A 23,894-nucleotide genomic window follows, 5' to 3' on the forward strand; every position below is an offset into this window, starting at 1 on the left:
CATGATTCAATAAACATTTACATCCAAAATATTGAAGTAAACCTAGGTGTTCCTGTACAGGAACAGTGACAGTTAAGTGGATAAATACTTGTACAGTACACTTTCAAATAAATTAAATGTTGCACGTCAGTGAGCAATGCATCACATTTTAATACATACAAAACTAGTATCTAATCACTTGTTTGGTAGTAATCATAGACTTTGATCACAGCTGGCTTGAGGTTCTTGACTGGAAGAATCTGTTTTAATTGTATCTCATATTTCAAAGGGAGATTTTTTGGAACCTGAAGATCAACAGAAGAAGACAAACTCTCAGTCATTGACATTACAACATTTATGGATAAATTATATTAATAATTACAAAATACGAATGTGTCATTCTCTCACCCCCTTCAAATATACAAGGACATGATCATCTTTAGTATCCACCCGCTCCACAAGTGGTGCAAACGTCTGAGGGAAATTTATTCAAGTTATTAAAGTTATTGTCAAGACTTACCTCTAAAGTTATTGTGTTATTGTTCTTAACTGTGAAAATGCAGAGACATCTGCCCTAAAAAAACAAGTTTGTGATTCATCACTTTATAAACTCAAACCCACCAATGATGTGTCAGCTGTGAATCCTGATAAGAGCTTAATATCCACAATGACCATGTTAGTAGTTTCCTGTGGACCATTATATCTGTAAAAATAAATAAATAACTTAAGATTGGTTTCTTGTATACATTATATAATAACAAAAAATACAATTTAAGTAGGAAAAAGTGTGCATTTTAAAATTAGTAAAACTAACAAATCAGAATTCACATCAGAGTTTCTATCATGTTTCTGTCATCAAATTCCTCTTTAGTTTTAGGTGGAGCAATAGAGATATGTAATTTCACTTCATATTACACGTTATTTGGGTATTAATAATGAAATATTTGTAGGTCAAATACAGACCAGTTTAAGCTTGTTTTGCATTAATTTGTAAGAGGAATGAGCTATTCAGATGTGTCTGCTGGACAAACAAAAGCCATAATCATGTCTATTGTTACTCAGATGTGTTTATATTTGACAGTGAAGTTCAAATTTTTTGGTTGTGCAAATGATTTCTTGCAATCAGCCTCAAGCGTAGCTTCAACGGTCAATGTTTTATCTTCAGTGGGAGTGGGAATGTTGTAAAACAGAGCCATCTGAGAGAAAGAAATAAAGAATCAATACAAACACAAACTAATTCATAAATCATCACACATACAGTTTGTTAAACCACAGAGATATGCCAAGTGTTTTTATTAATGTTAAGATGTACCAGGAGTTTCTGACCTGCACAGACACACAGCTCGAGCCTTTCACTTCAATACTGTATTTGCCAGGAACATTGGTCAGTTTCTTCTCCTGATACAGTAACTTGTTGTCCTGATTCACATCAAAGTTGTGAGAGTCTCCTGCTGACTGAACCGTCACTGTACTGAAACCATCAGAGCTGAAGACTTTGGTGGCGTACAAAGACAAAGCCTGAAGAGCCACAACTGTGTCCTGATAACATCACAACATCATTACAACATGGAAATGCATTATGGGTAATATAAACAAACATAAATGTTTATTAATATGATTAACCTGTGTAGATGAGAATCCTCCATAGGCGTTCTGCTGCTTGACAAGCCAGCTGACGATCCTGTTAGCATAACCCAACTCAACTGTAGTGACTGAATCTGATGTGAGAACAGCTAGCAGAACATATGAGCTGATCTCCACTGACAGAGAACCAGAATCATCAACAGATCCTGACTGAGACCAGTGAAGCTGAGACCCTTTAGGACCAAAGACATGTGAATAAACAACAGATAAAACAACAGATATTGTTGACATTCAAGAATACACGAATGTCTTTACCTTCTAAAATGGCAAGATTTTCCAGTTCCTTTAAAAGCTGCTGTCTGGTGTCCGTGTCATTCGCCAGACTGAAAGTGTAGGCAAGCAGTGCAGTGCTGTAAGCGTTTTTAAGATTCCCAATGATGGACTTCAAACAGGACAAACCTTGAGCGACCACAGGATCCTGAAACACAAACAGATATACAGCAGATGTGAGTGTCATTCATAATAGTTTATACTATGATCTCTGTTGATGTACTTACTGTGACTGGAGTTTCCAGTTCAAGTAATGATGCAGTGATGTAAGCAGTCATGGTTATATTATCATTTACTCCACCCTGTAGAGACACAGAAGAAAATAATGCGACATACTGTAGTAAATTTATCATGAAAATCTTCAATCACGTACCTTCATTCTGTTGTTGAACAAACTTCCTTGTTGAATAAAACAACCATCTGTACTGCGCCTGCTTATTAACCAATTCTTTGCACTTTTAATAACATCTGGATCAATTTGCCAAAAGACCTCAGGACAAAAGATGTCAACCTGGAGGTTTGGAAATTGGAGATTTATCAGTTTTTAGATTTCAGCCCAGAAGTACTGCGTAAGTACAGCGAATTTACAGCATATGTTTCTGTAATTATAGTTTACTTATGAAGTACGTACGTGTAATTATAAGGGAACAATTTATAATATTTGGGGAATAAAGGGGTAACAACCAGGAAAAATACAAATAATATATGCAGTAAAGTACTGTGTATGTACAGCGAATTTACAGCGTATGTTTCTGTAATTATAGTATACTTATGAAGTACGTACGTGTAATTATAAGGGAACAATTTATAATATTTGGGGAACAACCAGAAAAAATACAAATAATATATGCAGTAAGTATAGTAAGGGCTAACTATTTTAACATTACATGGTATGTATGACTTAAATGCTAAACACTTGGGAAATTACAAATTATTTATACAGTAAGTAATTCATAACGATTCAAATATTACCTACATGATATGGCATAGGCTACATGCAAAACAATCTTATCACACTCCTCTCCACATATAGCTGGTGCGTGGTGATTGCACTGTGGCACCATACATGGATTCTGCAAACTGTGGGTCTTCATTCAATCATAGTCAAACCCCACATATATTTTTGGAATAATATAGGTAGGCTATTAAAATATATTTAGGCATAGGCTAAGTATTTTTTTTAGCCACGGGGGGTACATATTTTATCATTTCATGATGCATGATGATGGAGATAACTAAACAACAAAACTTGAAATTCAGTTAATGTGTTTATGCTATTTATTAGTACGATACAATTTATTTAGAATTATCAATAAAGGTTACTTACCTTAAAAAAAGAAAAAGAGTACAGGAATTTGTTGGGTCATCAAGCAAAATTAAAAATAGGCAAGGCAACTATGGTGAAAATCAAAGCAAGCAAAACTAGAACATTTTCCTGTAGTTACTGTGTAAATATACTATTGTTTTGTGTTATTACAGTCTAAGTCAAATTTTTTACCCCCTTGTTTCACGTAGTTACAGAGTAAATACAACATCTGCGGGCTGTAAATTAAAGTGGCACTTGTTACCCCTTTGTTCCCAAAATATTATAAATTGTTCCCCTAAAATGACACGCATGCACTTCACAAGAACACTATAACCACAGAAATGTATTTACGCAGTACTTTATTGCATATATTATTTGTATTTTTCCTGGTTGTTACCCCTTTATTCCCCAAATATTATAAACTGCTCCCTTTTTATTATAATTGCACGTACGTACTTCATAAGTAAACTAAGAAACGCTGAACATACGCATGGATGTAATCTAAAGAGTTACTGAAAAATTTAAATGAAATAATCACCATGTATTCTCTTCACCACGGCCAAATGTACTGTATCCACCACTGTCATGTTTGTAGTTCAGCTGTCTCTGATATCCTGTTTAGTTTGACAGTGATTGAACAGTGAAACAGTGTTAAAACTGTAAAAAATGCGATCTGTGTAGACTGCCCAGGCTCCACAAACGGCAATAACAACACAGTGGCCAAACCTAGCACCACGAAACATAACAAAGTGTTCCAGGCAATAAACGACAAGAAGGATTTGGGGGTGGGGGTTGGGCGCGTTCATAAAAGCACGGAAGGGAGGGTGAGGGGGAGGAGTTAGCTACGCTCCGTTTGTTTGAAAACAGTTCAAACATCAACAAAAAGTGACGTCTCACAGATTGGCTTAGAGCACTTTTAAGACCAAAAGTAAACAGCTTTTCTTTGCAGGAGGTCTGCATTCGTTAAAAATTAGCAAATAAAATATTTCAAATATTTTTTTTACCTTACTTATAATTAAATAGCCATGATCATTATGATCATCATGATCATCAGCCACGCCATTATCCCTTGCATTAAACAACATTTTGATGCAAGCATGAATCAAATCCATAATTTGTTTTTTCTTACCACTCTTCAGGAAGCCTGTGGCTCTCTCTCTGATGGCTGAAGTGAGTTGCTTTGTGTTTTCCAGATACTGTAAAATGTAAATATTGGGAGACAGAACAGCAATGTTTTGTTCTCCACAGCCGTACGGCATTCGTAATAATCCATGAAGATTCTGCAGTGCACGACCCAATATGTCTCCTACAACAGTGCAAATGCAGTAAATGTAGCAAATTTACATTGTATTTTAAATTTAATGACACAAATGTAACTGCATATCTCTGTTTGTGTATCTACAGTAAATGTTACCAATGACTGAAACTGAAGATCTTGCTGATCCCTCTATCACATCTTTAGGAAGCGTCAGATCCAGCTCTTCTGAAAGACTGTTACCTATGAAACAGAAAAATGAAAACATGTCATGATCAGCACATTATGATTGTACACAATAGACATGAGTCTATCACAACAGTTTTTATATTTCAACGTTTATCACAAGCATTAAACGTTAACAAACCCTTTGGACACAGCAACCAGCTGTGAGTCTCTGTCTTTTCAGTCCCTTCAGCCTACAGCAGAAAATGATACAACAGATTTATGATTAAAATCATATCATAGTAATATAAGCAATATTAGGATGACATACTGTATAAGAAACATCTGTGTTATGTGTGAGATCTGTTGGCGATGAGCTCAGCCTGTACAAGGAGACTTCGAGTAACTATGTCAATGCGTCCTCTCTCTGGCACGCTCACAATCTCATTATCACACACAGTCTGTGACTGCTCTGCCTCTGCACTCACTGTTATATTCAACACTCCTACAAAACAAACAACTCATGATCATCTCGACTGACTTACAAAAACACAAGACACTGATTCAGATTAAACAAACTGACCAAGAACAGAAGGAGTGAGAATCCATTTAAAGGTTTTTCTTCCATTAGCACACAGACAGGATGAATACTGGTCATCATCAGAGGAGGCTTTAAGAGTGAAGTCTGAAGATGGAGCTGGAGTTACTTTAACCTGTACATGAAAGATGGAGGATTACTTCAGATTTGATATGACAGAAATATGTGAAGATGTTCACAGAAATCTCACCATGATACATTTGGACAGATAGTTGAAGACGGTGGCCTTCAGTTCAAAGATCTCCCCACGGATGATGGAGTAAGGCAGAGAAAGCTCCAGGAAGAAGGGCTGGAAAACTGTCAGCTGAGCAGGAGGAGCCAAACCCAAACCTTTGGAGGACAGACAGAAGGCATCCGTCTCCCAGGTGGTGATGGTGTCGGGAACCTTGACAGTAACCTGTGTTGATCCAGAGTCCCTGTGATGGAATCACTACAATATTTAAACTTTGAAAGGTAATTTTTGTGCAAGTATGCAAGTAGTCTTTATCTTATGTGATGCTATTGTGATAATAACATAATTTTGCTTTAAACAAATCCCCAAAAGCTATGACACAGTTTGAACACAACACCGGACCAAGTGTCGAGGTGTCCTTGAGCAAGACACCTAACCCCAGCTGTTCCGACGAGCTGGCTGGCGCCTTGCAATGGCTGACACCGCCGTCGGTGTATGAATGTGTGAGTGAATGGGTGAATGTGAGGCAAAATTGTAAAGTGCTTTGGATGGCCCTAGGTCTGTTAAAAGCGCTATATAAATGCAATCCATTTACCATCTAAAATACGATTCAAAGGAGATTTCAAAAATTCTGAGAATTCACAGCCTATATACACCCACAGATGGGTGTTTTCCTAAAGCATCTGGCTCTTTGGTGTTGGTGTATACACTGCCCAAATAGAGTTGATGAAATAGATTGTGCTGACAGATACAATAACTGCCACTGTAAGTAGCTTCACTTACCCAACTTCAGAAAGTTGCCAAATCCATGTTTCTGGAAAGACGCTCCGTTCTGTCATTTGAGGACCTCCAAAACCACCCCCAGCACTTCCAGTCTTGTAATTCCTCATCCCTAAAAAAGAGTTTTGCATCATATCCTAATATGATAGACTTTGAAATAGCCTACAGTACATATAATTACTAAAGAACTGCAAACTGGGACATAGCAGCCATTTAATATTTTCCCCTCATTTTTATTTCCATAAACATGCTTGCGATATGATAAAAATGCCATCATATTCATGTAAATGCTTAAAACTGGCTAAATCAGGCTTTCACCTTTAATTGGAATGATTGATTATTTTATTGAAGAATTAATTTATCAACACATATATGACAATAAAAACAAATATTTACTCATTGGAATGATTCTGTGAAAAGTCACGCCCTTGTATGTTAGACACGGAGGTTGTCGCACAACTAAGTTTGTTGCCATTTTTAGTCCCACTTTCTGTCAAAAAGCAAAAATAAAACAAATCAATAGTTCCCTTTCAGTCAGCCACTACAATGTCACATCATGACCGACACAGTGGGAACGCGCTTTGCGGGACCAGTCAACTATAAGAAACTTGTAAAACACCAATGAACTTGGCATGCAGGTATTTGCATCTGTCTGCGCCGCCCCACCTTGTGAGTATATAAGAGCATATGAGTATATAACAAGCAGCAGGTGCAATACCCAATTTTTCGCTTTGCAAGCCTGCAGTCAACTGCTATTGAGAAGCTCTCTGCTCGGTAGTACACTGCAGTTGATTAGAGAGACAGCACCACAGTGGAGGGTGGCAGATTTGCACCTCTTTTTTTCTCAGTTTAAACTTGAGTTTGAGTGTGTACATTACCACTCCCCTGCGTGCTTCATCAACTCAGCACTGCAAAGAACAATTTCCCTAAAGAGCAGCACGAGTTGAATCTGTGTCTTTTTAAAGACAGCATTCTATCGTGTCACACGGATTGCATTTTTTAAAAATATGCAAAGAAAGATCCCTGCTGAAAACCAACATCATACGATTGGTACTTTGGAGCTGCTTGGGCATCTTAACTCTCACCTCCAGTACCTTTTTACACCGATCTGCATGATGAGCTAACTTGGTCATGGGGAACCCCATTCTCTTCTCGTAATCGACCTTTTCGGCCCTCACCTCTCGTGGTCATTTGTGATGCAACTGTGTCCAGTCACCCCAGCCAGCTGGACGAATAAGCCTGCCCTTCCCTCTGAGGCTTGTAAGCAGTCATCCGCACTAACGCCATCTCCGTATTAGGCCTGTGGGGAGGTGGCCTCACAGGCTAAGGCTCTAATGGATCTGCATAAGGGAGGTCATGACTCAGCGGTCTTTTCAGACCTTTGTGTGGCTACTGATCTGGCTCTCCATGCGATCAAGGTAACCGCACAGGCTGTTGGTCGTGCAATATTCCCATTTCCCAGACCCATCGTTTGGCAATGAGGTCAAGAGCAGAGCTTCGCCCAACAGTTCTTGGCCACCCAAGAGCAGACTGAGGCCATCTACTTCATACCACATCGGAACTCAGCTGCCCCTTCCGGTCCATCTACATCGGTGCTCAGTCTGCTCCTCGCTGAGGGCATCCTGCTACGGCCCCATTTACTCGTCCATCCAAGCAGCACAGAGGAACCTGCCGTAAGCAGCCTGCCCTGCCCATTACACGGAAAAGGAAAAAAAAAGTGTAGAACCCCAAGGACGGGCAACCTGGAGTGCAGGGGAACACTCTTTGACCACTCTGTCTCTGGTGAGGGCCGGGTAGAGAAGCCTTAATTTCCGTCTGTTCTGCCAGCGTTTCTGCCATCACCTACACGTCAAATAGAGTGATTTCCCCTCTCCAAATGATCACAAAAACCGCCATCCTCCCCTTCCTCTGTCGCCAACAGGTCTGTTGAGCAGCTTGGGTACACCACAACAGAGTCTCACCTGGCCAGCCACCCATCAGCATAGCCAGGTGAGTGTTGCACCACACAATGCCTCTAATTGTGTAGCCTCAGCACACACACCGGAGATCACCTCTGCTTCGCTCGGCTGCCCCACTGCTGGTACACCATTTGTGCCATTAATTCCTCTCACATGGCCCCTCGAAGCCTGGCAACAGCATACCAGCTTGTCGCAATGACTTTTACACACAATCTGACTCGGCTATGCAATTCAGTTTGCACAGTGTCCCCCAAACTTTTGGGCATCCGCTTCACTACATTGAAACTTGCCAACACCCACATACTGTGTACAGAGATTGCTGTCCTCCTGGCATAGGATGCGATAGAGCCGGTCCCTCTAGCCAAGCTACAGTTTTACAGCCCTTACTTCATAGTACCCAAGAAAAGCAGTGGGTTACGACCGACCAAAAGAAGTGTGTGTACTGTCAGTACTGACTTGCTTGAATATGTTTAAAGGCAAGATGCGGCCCCACTGAAACTATTTCAGAGGTTCCTGGGGTATATGGCAGCAGCTGTAGCTTTGACACTGCTGGGGCTGCTACTGTTACGGTCTTGTTCTGTGTAACACCTGTCTTGTCCTCTTATTTTGAAGTCATGTCTGTGTCATCCATGTCGGTAGTTCTTTTGTTCATTGGTCCGTGTGCTGATTGTTTCCAAGGTGTGTTTTGTTTCCTTGTTATCCCTTTATGTATATAAGCCCAGTGTTTCAGTTGTCTTGTATCAGTCATTGTATGTGGATTACCAGGTTTGGGTCTTTGTTTTGTTTTCTGTTTGAACCATTCAGTGTTATGTTATAATACTTTGTTTATGTTCACATTAAAGTCACTTGCACTTGGATCCGCTGCATCTGCCTGCCTTTGTCCACAATTGTTACAGCTACATATGAGACTGCATTAGGCCTGGCTTTACGAACGAGTCCCAGGGGGGCGTGGCACAGCGCGTGGCACAACAGCCTGCATCGTGTAACCATTACACTAGAGTAACGTTGCACTTTTACTCCGTGGTCAGACCCGTAATTTTTCTGGGCTGGTGTACCCCTGAAACGGGTCTCCAGGCATGCTGTTGTGTGCACAGATGCGTCTACCATGGGGTGGGTGGCCACTTACAACATGCTTGCAGTCTCAGGGGTTTGGACGACACCCCATCTGCACTAGTACATCAACTGCCTCGAGTTGGGGGCTGTATATCTTGCATTGGCCTTTGTTGAGAGGGTAGGGGACCTCCATGCATTTTCGGTTGATGATTTGTGGCTTCAGTTTGTGCCTGCTGTCTCTAGCGTTACACTACCCAGGCCTGGCTACGTGCCCAAGGTTCACACCAATCCTTTCAGAGATCAGGTGGTGAGTCTGCCTTCAGAGGAGGCAGACCCAGCCATGGCTTTGTTATGTTGCATATGTGCACTGTGGTTGTACGTGGACTAAACTCAAAGCTACAGGACCACAGACCAGCTTTTCGTCTGTTACAGTGGTCAGTAGAAAGTGAAAGCTGTCACCAAGCAGAGGATGGTGGATAGTGGACAACATCACCTTTGCTTATCAAATACAGGGCTCACTCCACGAGAAGTGTTGCATCATCCTAAGCATTAGCTTGCGGTTCCTCGCTGACAGACATCTGCAAAGCTGCTGGTTGGGCAACACCTAACACGTTTACTAGATTCTATAGTGTTCATGTCGAGCTGGTTTCCTCTCGTGTTTCTCCTCAAACTGGTGAAACATTAAGGACCAGCTTGTGTGTCAGCTTGCAGCACCATTCTGGTGCTACATTCATAGTGCCATTATGGAGCTAAATTAGTACCCTAATTACTTCACAAAAGTTTGATACTCCTCCACTGCCCTTGGCGGCTGATGTTGCGGAGCAATGGATGTCAGCATTACATCAGCTGTATTCACTGTAACCTGTGATAGGCCTAGCATCCATATAGCACCCCCTATGTGGAGTTCCGATAAGTGTATATATTCAGTGGATTTAATATTACCAGTCCATGTTTTCCCTTAGCAGAGCTCGCTCTCTATCTCTGTCAAGTTCATGTGTCTACTCAGAGACCTTTAAAATTTTGCCTAGTTCACTACCGTGGGTTAAGAAACAAGTAGTGACCGGACTCTCAGGTTCCACCTCTTCAGATCTAGACATGGAAGGTTTATGCAGGCACTCAAAGGGGAAGCTTCTGTAGTGCTTTGTAAGGGATTCCCAATACGTCGGTCACGACTGAAAGGGAACGTCTAGGTTACGTATGTAACCCTTGTCCCTGGAGAAAGGGAACAGAGACTTCATGTCCCATTGCCACGGCCCTGCTGTACCATTGCTGATGTCGTCCAGGCAAAGGATGCTCGGCTTTCTCAGCAAAAATAGCTGATTTGGTATTACACCTTGCAGGGAATACTCACGTGGCAGGGGCGGTGCTGGCAGATGCAAATACCTGCATGCCAAGTTCATTGGTGTTATACTAGTTTCTTGAAGTTGACTGTTCCTCAATACATTGTCACGACATGGCGTCTCCGTTCCCTTCCTTCAGGGAACGAGGGTTACATATCTAGTTTTATATATAATTTAAAATCACTATCAACTTTGTTACCTCAAAGGATTTATAGGCGTGATGTATTCCTACACCTCGACGGGGTCTAACATGCAAACAGGTTTGCTCATCTTCAGCCTGGTATGGATATTCTGACACTGAATGCACTGGCAAAATGTAAAAAATCTGTAATAGGATGAATCATAATCGGTCATTAATCTTCGTGATAATCACTGGTAACAGGTATTTTACATTTTTATAACTTTTAAAATAAAGAATATTTTACATCTAGGCATCTACAGTGAGAATGAATGAGATTGAGTGAGACCTTATCAGCATCCAGACGTTTTCCTGGTTCCAAGATGTGAACACTTTGATCTACAGCACTGAGAGCACACAGTGAACCAGGCTGAGCTGACAGCTGTATTGTGTTTGCTTCACCTGGAACTGCTGTAGCAGGAGAAAACTGAAGAGACACCTGAAACAACAACACAACATGAAGATCACACAGTAAAAATAGGATTCATTATTTCACTCTTGAAAAAAAATATAATAGGTAACACTTTATTTTGATAGTCCACTTTAGACATTTTACTAATTATCAGTAACTTTGCAACTACTTATCAACTACCAATCTTTAGATAATTAGTAGACTGTCTGCTTAATATCTACTAACTCTTTATTGTCATGATATCTCAACAGACATTCAACTGATCATAAGTATCTTTGCAGGTGCATGTCAACTTAATCCACTAACCCAAACCTCTTCCCTAACCCTTACAGTCTACTAATACTCTAATATATATATATATATATATATATATATATATATATATATATATATATACACATATATATATATACACATTCAAAGCAGTAAAAAAAATATGGGAAATTGTAAGTTATATTTTGAAATTCGCTTATTAGAGTTGCTACATTGTTTCACACCTTGTTACTGAAACACTTTTCAGTGTTGAAGTTTTTATTCGCAGCAACTACATTGTCACTGGGCAGAACACAGTATGCAAGTATCTGCACTACTGGAGTCAGATCTGCTTTAACAGACAGTTTGAATGACATTGTGCCACTTGCTGCTCCATTAGAACCTTCTCATATCCATGATGAACCATCACACCTCTGGACAAGACCTGAAACAAACACACAACACACTGTTAACAAACTGACCAGTGCAGACACTTAATACTGTCAAACAGATCTCTATGAAACTCACTGATAATGAACATGTAGTATTGATACTCACCATATAGACGATGTCAGTGTTGAAGTTATCAATGGCTTCCCCAATGAAATGATACTTAATGGTTACTGTAAACTCAGCATCACACTTTAAGGGTTCCTTAAGATTGTCTATAGTCAGTTCACTAAATGATGGGGTATATGGGGTGGCGGGCTGGAAAATTGAAACTCCTTTTTGATCTGTAGGGAAGTGAGGCTTGCCATAGGCATTTAAATAAAATCCTGGATATACGCTTGCCTGGACAACAATAAACGAGAAATTACAACCATCAAATTCATGTCAATACTTTAAACAAAACTGGATTAGCACAAACTATCATACCATCAGATTGAGATCACTTTCAGGCAGACTAGATGTATTAAGTGAGAATGCTGCCAGTCCATTGTCATCTGTAGTGAGATTAAAGAGCAGATTTGGGGACCAGTTCCTCCCCTTAAAGAGATAAACCTCTTTGTTTGGAATTGGTGTTCCTTTGAAATCTGTAACCTTGATCTGTTAAAAAATAAGCAAGAGTAAAGATCTGTGCATTTATTGATAAGTGAAAAAAAAGACAAACTTACTTTTCCTTTTATGACTGATCCGTGTTTATATGTTGTGGGTAGGTCTGTAATTGCCAAACGTCCAATTTCATAAGTGAAGGATACAGTTTTTGATTTTGTCATGGTGGTCTCTGTTAAATACAGATGCTTACTGTGTATCTTACATTTCAATGACTTTTAATTCACGATTTATTTCAACTATATAAATGAAGATGATCAGTACATTGTAAAAGCGTGAATTCATCTCTACAGTCACAGCTCACCTGTTCCTTCTTCTGTTACTTTCACATCAACATTAAGATAATGTTGCAGTTGATTGTTTATTGTAATGTTGCTGAAAGCTGATGCATTAAAAGAATGAACGGCACAGCCCGTCTCCTTTATCTAATGTTAATGAAAGACACAAACAGAATAAAGTGACTACTAAAATACAAATCACGTGCCTCTTCTTGTACTGCATACTCACAAACCTCAGCGGTTTCAGTGAAACAGATGTTATTTTCATTGGAGTAATGTGAAGCACGACACACTTTTATCCACGATTTTTCAGGGACAGGCTGTCCGTAAGTGTATCTGTGAAAAAGTGCAAGTAAATGATAGATTAAAGAATACAATTTCAGAAATATTATGTGAAATATAAATATTATGTGAAACTCACTTTCCACAAACTTCAATAGTCATTTTCTCATCAGCCACACTTACACTATCTGGTGCTTTTATAGTAACTTCAAACTTCGGCAAAACTGAGAGGGCAAAAATTAGTCTGATTATTATGAATATTTATAAACTTTGTCTCAAGCAAACAATTGCACATTGTTTGTGGCTATAACTTACCATATTTTTTCACCTGAAAATAAGATGTTATCCTTCTTTCACCAATGTGAGCCTTCAGTGTGTACGTTCCCTCACGCGCTTCAGGGTTTAAATCATAAGAACGCTGCAATATCCATCGTGTTGAGGAAATATTGGTCCATTGACCGATCCTGTTATTTTCACTGTCCTGTTTAATACCATAGATAAAATGCAGAGGTTATTGACAGTTACATAATAATTTTATCACAAAACTTGCAAATACAAAATATGGAGTTTTGGTGAATTATTCTGTTTGCTAAAAATAGGGCAGTAGGTAAACTCTTCGATGTAGCCTATCAAAACTATATGCCAACACCTCTTTTAAGTCTTTTCACAGGGTTAAGTTGTGTCTGTCGTGAATGACTGTACAGGAGGTTTTGTATTCTTACCTCAAGCACCACTGTACTGTACTGTAAACAAAAGAGCAAATGATAATTAAATCGCTTGTAAATGTCAAAATTATTCAAAACTATTGCACAAAATTTCTGTTTTGAAATGAGTAAAATTATATAAATAAACTGCTTTACAAGTAAAATTAAAAAGTAAAAGAACAAAACACCAAACCTGTTGTTCAAGGGGTACAAAACTTGTATCCATGGTAACAACTCTGAAATGTACTGAAAAATAAATGAGGTATAAATGAAATAAAAACACGTTTTATTGTGTTAAAATTTGTCTTTCTCATATTACTGATTGTTGCCTAAGAACTAAAGCTTTACAAAGATTTCAAATGATGTATTTTTGTAATTTTGGCCATTAAATACACATTTATTTGACTTTCTCTAAAACTAAATTTATTTTATAAAATAGGCAGTATTACATGCATGTTTGAATGTGCAAGTTTCCCCAAAACAATGGCCCAATGAACAGACCCTGTATATATCCAGTTATATATCTCTACACAATCCCAGACTCCCACAACCACCACAGGTTTCTACACTTGATCAATGGAAGAGCAATATATGTGTTACATCTAATGGCCAATGCATAGTAACTCATACATTGTGACTTCTGCATTTAAACCATCCCAGTTAGTATAAATACAAACACACAGTACAGCACCAGGAGAGGAACTGGGCATTTGGCCTGCTAGTCTTGGGAAATAAACCGGGAACCTTCAGGCCCGACTCTCTAACCACCAGACCACTGCCCAGCTTTTATCATTTGTAATTTAGGATACAGTGTGAAGCTCAATACTGTATGTTAGTTAAATCTTTAACAACTGCAAATGGCTAAAAAGTTTTGTCAAATATGGTACGTCCCAATATTCACTAGTGAAAATGGCCAAGATTCACTATTAGTACTCTAGTTGGGGACATTTGATTTTCTAAAACCCCATTCAAACTCCCACTTTATTTACACATGTGAAATAGTATGAAATTTGACCTGCCAATATTGAACTGCTGTACAAACACAACAAACAACTGCTCTGCTGTGTCAATCTACTAGTTTTAACCTTTGAAACATCTCACCGGTTTGTCCTGGATTATAGATGGGTTTATCTGTCTGGATAAAGGTCAAAGGATTGTAATGTCTAAACATAACTTTTCTCCTTCGCGGCCCCCCAAAGAAAATTTGTGACAAAAAACTGTTCTAAAACTCAACATTTTAATAAAAAAACATTAAATTATACAAAAAGTAGTGCTTTTGGTTAGTAGCCGTAATTTTTTTAGGTTTAATTACACAGAATTCATGATAAATTAATGTATTTCATAAAATGTCATAAAACTGGGGCCCCCCTGGCACCATCTCGCGGCCCCCAGTTTGAAAACCACTGATTTAGGATACAGTGTGAAATACTGTATGTTAGTTAATTCTTTAACAACTGCAAATGGCCAAAAAGTTTTGTCAAATATGGTACATCCCAATATTTAATAATGGAAATGGCCAAGATTCAAATGAGTACTCTAGTTGGGGACATTTGATTTTTTTAAACCCATTCAAACCCCCACTTTATTTACATATGTGAAATAGTATGAAATTTGAACTGCTGTACAAACACTACTCTGCTCTGTACATACAACTGCTCTGCTGTGTCAATCTACAATCTCACCGGTTTGTCCTGGATTATAGATGGGTTTATCAGTCTGGATAAAGGTCAAAGGATTGTAATGTCTAAACATAACTTTTCTCTCTTCAGTCATCTTGAAAGACTCCCCTTTAATTTCAGCCTTTATTTTCTGCACTGATTCTCCTTCCACTAATGGAGCCTGATGAGAAATAATCACAAACACATCATTAAAAATAATGAAATAAGATGATAATGCAGCAAAAATACATTATGATCTTGTTTATTGTCATGCATGTTTATTAATATTCATGTTTTGATGTCAAACCTTGAAGTTGAAGCAGCGATGAAACTCTTCATCTGTTTTCTCCTGCAGTAATAATGTGATCTGGTCATCATTCACTAGATGAACGGTCATTACAAGACTTTCATTGGGCTTTAGGAGACTTGCACACAGTTTAGCTTCAGATCCTGACTGGATTACTGCAGGAAATGTCACCATGAAAGATCTGTCAAGAGATGATAAATTTAATATCATATTCTGTCGTGTGCATTTGAGTGTCTAGGGTTATAGAGATTTTAGAAATACTAAAATTTTAATGCAAACCATCACAGTCAGTTTGTCTGCAGTAGTGTCATATATTTATTTATTGTCATGCATTAAAAATGTGACAGGCAGCAATAAAACAGAACAACTATGGAATAAAAACAAACACAGTGATCATTAAAAGTGACTTACGGCTCTGTTTGTCCATTTATAGAAATGAAGAGAAAAGAGAGCAGCAGGAGTCCTTTCCAAAAACAACCAGCAGTAAGAGCCATCATGACAGAATGATGATCGATCATTAGCTCACTTAGTGAATTTGGACTGTGTCTTTTATTTTATAGGGCCTCTCGTGCAATAGAAGGTCCTTCAAAAACATCTGTATTGACCATCTGATTAATAATTCAACTATGCAGACTATTCAGTTTGACAACATATGCTAAATTACCTTGTTAATGCCATAGAAAATTTGTGAATTTAACCAACAATTCATAATATTACACACGTGTAAACAGTAACTATAATAAAATAAAGAATATACAGCAATATAGACCTACACAGTGCATAAGACCTACAAAAGATGTGAAAATTAATTTAATTCATTATGATTAAGTCCAGAGGTCGGCAATGCAATGGACGCATGCAATTTTTGCTCCTTTTCTGTGAACGCGTTTTGCATCATGCCACTGCGCTCCCTGTTCATGCAAACATCATACATCATCAGCGCATTCACGACCGCTCTGTAAACTTTACACAAAAGTTTGCCCACCCCTGATTTAGTCAATAGAGATCCTTCACGTTCAATATTTCTATAAATAATTAAAAGCAATAAGGGAGATTGACTTAAATTGTTTCACAGCATTAAATCACTACACAACATTTCTATGACAAAATACTCACTTTTGTAAGTTGCTTCAGATAAATGCATGCCAAATGCTTAACAAAGGTACAGAATCAATTTGAGAGAACAGTGTACAGATCCTATCTTTTAATCAAACTGCCCTCAGAAGAAACATTGAGGTTAATGACACTCAATCCTGCTTAAATAAACACTCCCACTGAAACTGACGGTCAGTCTGAGTAGCATTTACTGTAAATCGGTGTTTATATTTGAAAATCACGTGACCGCTGTGAACTCTACAATTACCTGATTTTGAACCAAGATGAAGCTTTATCATTTGCTGAGGTAATACAACAAAATCCATGTGTGGAAGTAGAGCTTATTCCTATGACTGCTTGGGTAACGGGTTACATGTAATCTGGATTACGTAATCAGATTCCAAATATCAAGTACTTGTAATTGGATTAAACTACATTTTAAAATATTCGTAATCAGGCAAATTCTATTTTTGTATGGATAACATGATTACAGATTATTCACACTATGGCAGTATGATCTTCACAATTTTGTAAATCTGTCACAGGTCAGAGCGGACCACCGATGTCGTGAGTCTCGCTCCTCCCTCCACCCGAGGAGGTCCCAAAAACACCCCAATGACCAGACAGACGAGAGCAAGTAAGTTAAAACAATATTTATTAGATTTAAAAGAAGGGCAAGGGAAGGGAAAGGGAGTTTTTAAAAGAAGCTCTCTGGGCCTGGAGAACTTGAATTTCGAGTCGCTTCTGACTCTCACGGGGATTTCCAGGTAAGTCTGCTGACTTCCTCTTCTTCTCTCTCCACACGTGAATTGCAGGTGAATATTCTCAGCTTGCCCTCTTGTGTTTCCCAGGCGAACTGTAGATGGAACTTCCAGCCCCCCTTCCTGGGCGCAGAGGACAAATACGGGTAAGTATACTGGTAAGTGAATAGGTAGGTACCTTAGACTGACGACTTTGGCGTGCAATGGGTACGCTTGGCCTGGAGCTAGGGCGTCCAGATGGTGATCAGGTAAGTGTGCTGGGTCAGGAGCTCGAGCATCCAGAAGGTATATAGTACGGCCCTGGGCTTGGAGCTGGAGGTGCCTAGAAGGTACACAGGTAAGTAGACTAGATCTAGAACTTTAAGCGTACAAGGGGGCGTACAGGGGGACATGCTGGGTTTGGGATTTCGGGACATTCAGGTGAGTATCCAAATGTATCCACTGGGCTTGGAATCTTGGCGTGTAGGGACATGTACCGGGATCTACTGGCTTGGTACTGTAGGCGTGCAGGTTGGTATACTGAGGACACACTGGCTTGGTGCTTGAACGTACAGGTAAGTATACGGGGGTACACTGGGCGTGGACCTTGGGCGTACAGGTACGTATACTGGGGATGCACTGGGCTGGGAGCTTGGACATACAGGTGAGTACACAAGGGGGTGTACTGGGCTTGGTGCTTAAAGGGTGCAGGCAGGTATACAAAGGAGTACACTGGGCTTAGACCTTGGGTGTACAGGTAAGTATACGGGCAATACACTGGGCTTGGTACTGTGGACATACGGGTAGGTATACAGGTGAGTATCTCTGGCTTTAAGCTAGGATGGATTTAACTCACCGGCTCTCAGATAAATGTGCGTCCAGCTTCAGCTCTTCAGGACTTAGGTGATTGGAGAGGGCGTGTAGGCTCACAGCAAACTTTTAGTCTTCCTTACTTGGACAGACTCTGGAAAACACTTCGGCATGGACTTCCCAACATGTGGTAGAACAATCCCACGACGACACAGAGGCCTTGGCTCACACCTGCAGACTGGCAGCAGAGAACACTGATTTCCTTCAACGGTATGAAACTTCAATAGACATACAGGGGGAGATACAACACCTCTTCACTTCAGACAGAGAGGGCGCTGGAGGCACCGGGCGATATTGCTGTAATAGTTGGCTGGACTGCCCGCAGATGGGGTCGTAAAGATGGGTAGGTTGACGTAAGGTGCCACACTATGTAGTATACTGCTGAAGAAAAACCAACCGCTTCAACTCTTCTTCCTTTCAGACAGCGGGGCGGGGGATCTAGACATGGACAGACATCTGGACACACTCCACAGATGAATAATATACACAAGACAGCAAGTACACCTTTTCCACACAGTTGGCGATGACAAGTTCTCTTTTAATATTTCACACAGTATTCAAAACAATGCCTTACTTCATTTGGTCGCCACACCGCCACCAGGCAGGGGTAAGGGATCTATGGGTCGCAGTCGGATGTTTATAAATACAGTAGCCACCCAATGTCACCAGTTCGCTTCTTCCAATACAGGGCTTCCTCTTCGGTCTGGGGAGTGATTGCTGACAACACTAGCACAGCACAACACAACAATCCTTCAGGTGTACACACGTCAAAAGACTCACCCACTGCACTCCACACACTCACGGTGAATTAGGGTCAGAAATCACAATGATGGGCCGGAGAATAATCCTGGGCAATTGAAGGGGCTGGTATAGAGAATGACCACATGAAGAACGTAAAAACCCGACCATAAACACACTCCCTCCACTTCTCGGCCGGTTCCGGCTCACCCACCGATCCTCAACACGGGTGGGGCCGTGCACACACTGCTCGGGTACACAAAGGATACACTGGGGTGCAGTATTAGCAAGGGTGTACAACAATACAAGACGAATTTCAATAAAACTCAGTTTCTTCAGCACTTAATACTTCCCTCTTTCTTCCAGATGGCTGGTGCATCCGAGACAGGTTTTACACAGTTTCTCTGTTCCTTCCCCGTCAGTCTATTTTCCCGTGTCTGTTCAACAACATGATCCTTCCATGGCAAACAATCACATCAACACAAAGCTTTAGAAGGAATGATTTGGTCAACTTAACTCTGCCTTTTTTCGCCCAAATCTTCTGCTTCAACTTCGCCCAGCCTGCAATGTCCACATCAACACGCCTCTCCAACACACCGATCACTTCCGTCTCACCCGCAGCGTTTGCCGGAATAAACTCCGTCTTCCTGTTTTCCTGATGCTGTATTTATATGTCCCCTCCTCACTGTAGTGTCCAATCACCGCATTCACTTTGCACACCTGTTATGAATAAGCCCCAAATTTGTTTGCCTGGAGTTACCGGAACTGGCCGTGTGTTTCACTGAAAATGGTCCAGGCGGAACTATTTCCGCCATTTTTTGGTTCCGCTGCTTGAAGTCACTCTGTGACAAATCTCCTATTTGTTATATTTTTATAATAAATGTACCTATCGCTTATATACGTTTGTGATTGTGATTGAGTTTTTCGAGGGAGAGGGGGAGGGATGTGGAAACGCACAGGAGCAACGATAAAGATGCAAAATGGAGCAGCAATCAGCGTTGTTTGATCACTGGATGCAAAGGCATTGATTTGGGTAAGGACGCTAGGGACATGTTCCCACCAATATCCAAAGAACACTGAATTGTCCCTAGCAATAAATTCAACCAAACAATGAATCTATCTGTCCATATAACCACTAATGTCTGTGACTGGCGTTTTTTACGTATTACTTGTATTATTTAACATTTATTTACCCATGAATCAGTTAAATGAGATTCAATCTTTTACAACTGCCTTCTTTAAAAAAACATTATAGGTGGTACACAAAGGGTTAACAAATCTAAATTAACAAAGCCTTGAAGTCTTAAAGTGCCCATATTATAGAAAACTTTTTCCAGGTTTTGGGTTGTTCTTTTGTGTCTTTGGTGCTTCCACACGCATACAAACTTGGAAAAAATCCATCCATGCTGTTTTGAGTGAGATACAGGTTTCTGAATGTCCTCTGCCTTGAGTCTCAGATTGCAGGATTTCAAAATCAGCTCCGTTGTGACGTCACTAGCCTTGTCGTCAAATTCCATTTGAATTTTCCTGCCCACCACCCCATTACCCAGGTCTCCAACCACCAGGTAGCTACAGAGCAGTCACTTCTCTGATATCCTCCATACTGTTGTCATCGTTGATATCCTACATTGTTATCATGTCTCACGGAAATAACAGCGCTATTTTCGACAGCGCTGTTTGGATATTATGTATTATACTCCCGCCTACTTTTAAAAACAATGTTGTAACGCATGTTTATGTGTTTACCGGAACCTAAAGTGTAATCTCATATACAGTTACGACGTAAATAGTCATCAGATTGTATATTCTATTCTATTACAAGACGTTCATGCAAATTTGATGTAAACAAAAGACTATATATCTATATTTTATGGATTATACGCATTTGTGGACAAAAATTGTCATTGGATGTATTCTATTAGACGGTTTTCATAAATTATTCACACATCTGAAAGAAACTGGATTCGATTTGCGATCGTTATATCAACACAAAGGTAAGAAGTCCCGTTTATATTCTGCATGTTGTCATCTGGACTTCTCTCACAAAATACTACATTTATGATGCTAGAGCAGCTGTATGTCAAAACAAAGACCATACACTGATGCTAAACCCGTAGACCTTTTAAACGATGTACAGTAATGTAATTATTATTAATGTTTGTAGACAGTAGGCTATATAGATATTGTCAGCAGCGTTAAAAAAAAGACGTCATCCCGTCCACAAATTGGTGCACGTCGACGGGGTGAACTTGTGTGTCTTTTAGCAGTCATTTGCCATTGAGAACGAGGTGGCTAACCTGTTTGCTTGTTAGTTTGCAGCATGGTTTCCCCTCAAAGCCAGTGACCAGCTACTGTACTTTTCGAAAGTTATAAAAAAATTGAGCTGCTTTATTTTACAGTTTACAGTTCTAAATTTCTGTCATTTGCGAAAATAATGTGTTTGAAAATGTTTTATAAACGGGAATATGTTAGCGTTGTCCAGGGAAAAACGAGTGTATTGTTGAGACTTCTACATCACATCACAATTTACTCTCAAATCATTATGTGTAATGAGTTTCTTCTCCTGGAGTGTACTTATTAGTGATACTTTTTGCTTGATTTATCTGTTGGTAATACATAAACCGTTAATAATAATATATAATATATACAGTATATAGTCTATACTGCTCGCGTGATAATATTAGAGGTCGACCAATATGGCCGATATTTTCTCTGGCCGATGCCGATATTTAGAAATCAGGGCAGCCGATGGCCTATATGTTTGGCCGATTTTCTATATGCACATAATAATCAAAATGTTCTCATCATTAGCAGATATTTTAAATGTAAAAATGTCACTATTTAAGTCAAAGTATTTAAAACAAGTATGACTGGTCTTTCTGAAGAGATTTACAACCTCCTCTGCACCATGCATTTATCAGACACAGATATTACACTCAGACACTCTGCTGTCATCATCTTTGATCAGTTTTTTACCATGGCCTTTATTGCTTTGTAGGATAAAATCCTTATTTGGTAGACCTTGATAAATTATTTATTCATCATAAAGTTAACATAGTAAATGTCTATGTTTTTTAGTTGAGACTGTCATTTAGGGCAAATCTTTCTAAACACATTTACATTTACATAAAAGCAGGGAGACAGCGCGCGGCTCTGCTCTCTCTATCATGCAAACTAATTTCATCATCACTCATTAATCACATGAAATGAGCCTAATCTGTGCACGGACAGTCAGGGATGGGCAGTATTTCAAATACATGTATTTAAAATACGTATTTGAAATACAAAATAGTATTTTGTATTTTGTATTTTAAAGCCTTTGAAAAAAATGAAATGTAATTTGTATTTAAATACATTTAAGATGAGTATTTTTGTATTTTTAAAATACTCAAAATACTTTGAGCCAGTCAGCCAGTCAGGGTGCTGTTTTCATGCATCAGCTAGTTCAGACCAGACACCAGAGTTCAGGTAAGCAAATATATCTGTGCAGCTTTTAGTGGGCAATAATTGAAATGTTGGAGTGGGAAAACAGCAAGGGTGATTGAATTATTGGGTGTGATGTGATTTGTGTTATTATAACTGTCGCGAAAGGAAATTCGAACGCTGACAAATAGGCCTACACTTGGAAAAACACAATTTTTAAATATTTCACTATGTTCTTACCTCAACTTAGACAAATTAATACATAACTATCTTTTTTCAATGCATGGAGGAAGAGCACGTAGTTTGCAGCATTTCGACCTCAGCGCACAGTAACATCTTAACAGGAGTGATGATGTTACTGCGCCAAAGGTTGAAGTGCTGCAAACTACGTGCTCTTCCGCCATACAATATAGTTCTCATTTTTTTATCCACTTAAAAATCACGTTTTATTTTGTGCCACCATACTTACTCGTGTAACCACTCATGTAACAGTCTTTGAATGGGGAAAACATGGAAGTGTTTGGTGGCTTCTAAATTCTTCCCTGTTTAGATCCTAAGGAATGAATGGGACTAGGCTAAATGCTAACAGATTCATGACACGCTGTGCAAAGAAGAAGTGCACATATTGAAAAAGATAGGCATGTATTCATTCATCTAAGTTGAGGTAAGAACATAGTAAAATATTGAAAAACTGGGGTTTTCCTTTAAAGGCCCTTTCACACGTGAAACGGCAATTGGTGGAATCAGCACACAGCTGCTGATTTCTTTTTAGCTTTGTGCAGTTGAAGCCTTATTTACACTTTTGCAATTCGCATGGCTCTACTCTACGGTGTGAACCTGCGGGCTCCTCAGTACTACAAGACTTTTATGCTTGACGTGCTCTCCGTTGTATAATTCTGTAAATGACAGAGGGCGACTCTTGAGTAACTGTTCTGAAAACCATCAAAAAGCAGCGATGAGAGAAAGTAGTTTGCCGAATAATTTGTCAAACACTCATCTCGTGAGAAGTAAATACCTGGATTTCTTATAAACTGTTAAGGTTGTGGGTCGATGACACATGAAAAAGTTTTGAAAAAGTTTTTATAAAACATCACTTTACATAAGGCTGACATGACACGTGTCATGAATATGAAGGAGATTTTATGGACGTTTATGACAACTGTCATTAAGTGTCATTTGTTCAATTTTGTAATTTTTATTGCAAACATGACATTGTTTGAGATGTCTTTGTTATGACAACTTGACATTAACCCATACATCATAACTTGTCATGACAACTTGACATTAACCAAGACAACATAACTGACCACTTTTTACCAGTTATACAAATTGAATTTGTCATTAAAATGTCATTAAGTGTTAATACTCTGTTAAATAGTTTTAT

General features: G+C 39.3%; 1 protein-coding gene across 1 annotated transcript in view; it reads right to left on the reverse strand.

The window, feature by feature from the left end:
• LOC129438835 (uncharacterized) overlaps positions 1–16,211 on the reverse strand; it is a 37,166-nt gene extending 20,955 nt beyond the window's left edge. Inside the window, 35 exon segments of the mRNA XM_073863348.1 lie at positions 179–284; positions 388–453; positions 601–676; positions 1,048–1,175; positions 1,306–1,518; positions 1,603–1,796; positions 1,879–2,041; positions 2,121–2,195; positions 2,267–2,370; positions 2,373–2,404; positions 3,738–3,813; positions 4,329–4,505; positions 4,614–4,697; positions 4,822–4,873; positions 5,003–5,124; positions 5,203–5,332; positions 5,408–5,633; positions 6,173–6,281; positions 6,566–6,659; positions 10,720–10,845; positions 10,988–11,137; positions 11,608–11,765; positions 11,768–11,807; positions 11,921–12,154; positions 12,239–12,409; positions 12,478–12,587; positions 12,720–12,840; positions 12,927–13,029; positions 13,115–13,199; positions 13,291–13,456; positions 13,698–13,718; positions 13,873–13,925; positions 15,362–15,518; positions 15,645–15,825; positions 16,056–16,211. Coding sequence (XP_073719449.1) covers positions 179–284; positions 388–453; positions 601–676; positions 1,048–1,175; positions 1,306–1,518; positions 1,603–1,796; positions 1,879–2,041; positions 2,121–2,195; positions 2,267–2,370; positions 2,373–2,404; positions 3,738–3,813; positions 4,329–4,505; positions 4,614–4,697; positions 4,822–4,873; positions 5,003–5,124; positions 5,203–5,332; positions 5,408–5,633; positions 6,173–6,281; positions 6,566–6,659; positions 10,720–10,845; positions 10,988–11,137; positions 11,608–11,765; positions 11,768–11,807; positions 11,921–12,154; positions 12,239–12,409; positions 12,478–12,587; positions 12,720–12,840; positions 12,927–13,029; positions 13,115–13,199; positions 13,291–13,456; positions 13,698–13,718; positions 13,873–13,925; positions 15,362–15,518; positions 15,645–15,825; positions 16,056–16,162 — 4,210 coding nt within the window. The 5' untranslated portion in view covers positions 16,163–16,211.
• Positions 16,212–23,894: the final 7,683 nt, after the last annotated feature.

Source organism: Misgurnus anguillicaudatus, chromosome 24, assembly GCF_027580225.2.
Source record: "Misgurnus anguillicaudatus chromosome 24, ASM2758022v2, whole genome shotgun sequence".
Lineage (NCBI taxonomy): Eukaryota > Metazoa > Chordata > Actinopteri > Cypriniformes > Cobitidae > Misgurnus > Misgurnus anguillicaudatus.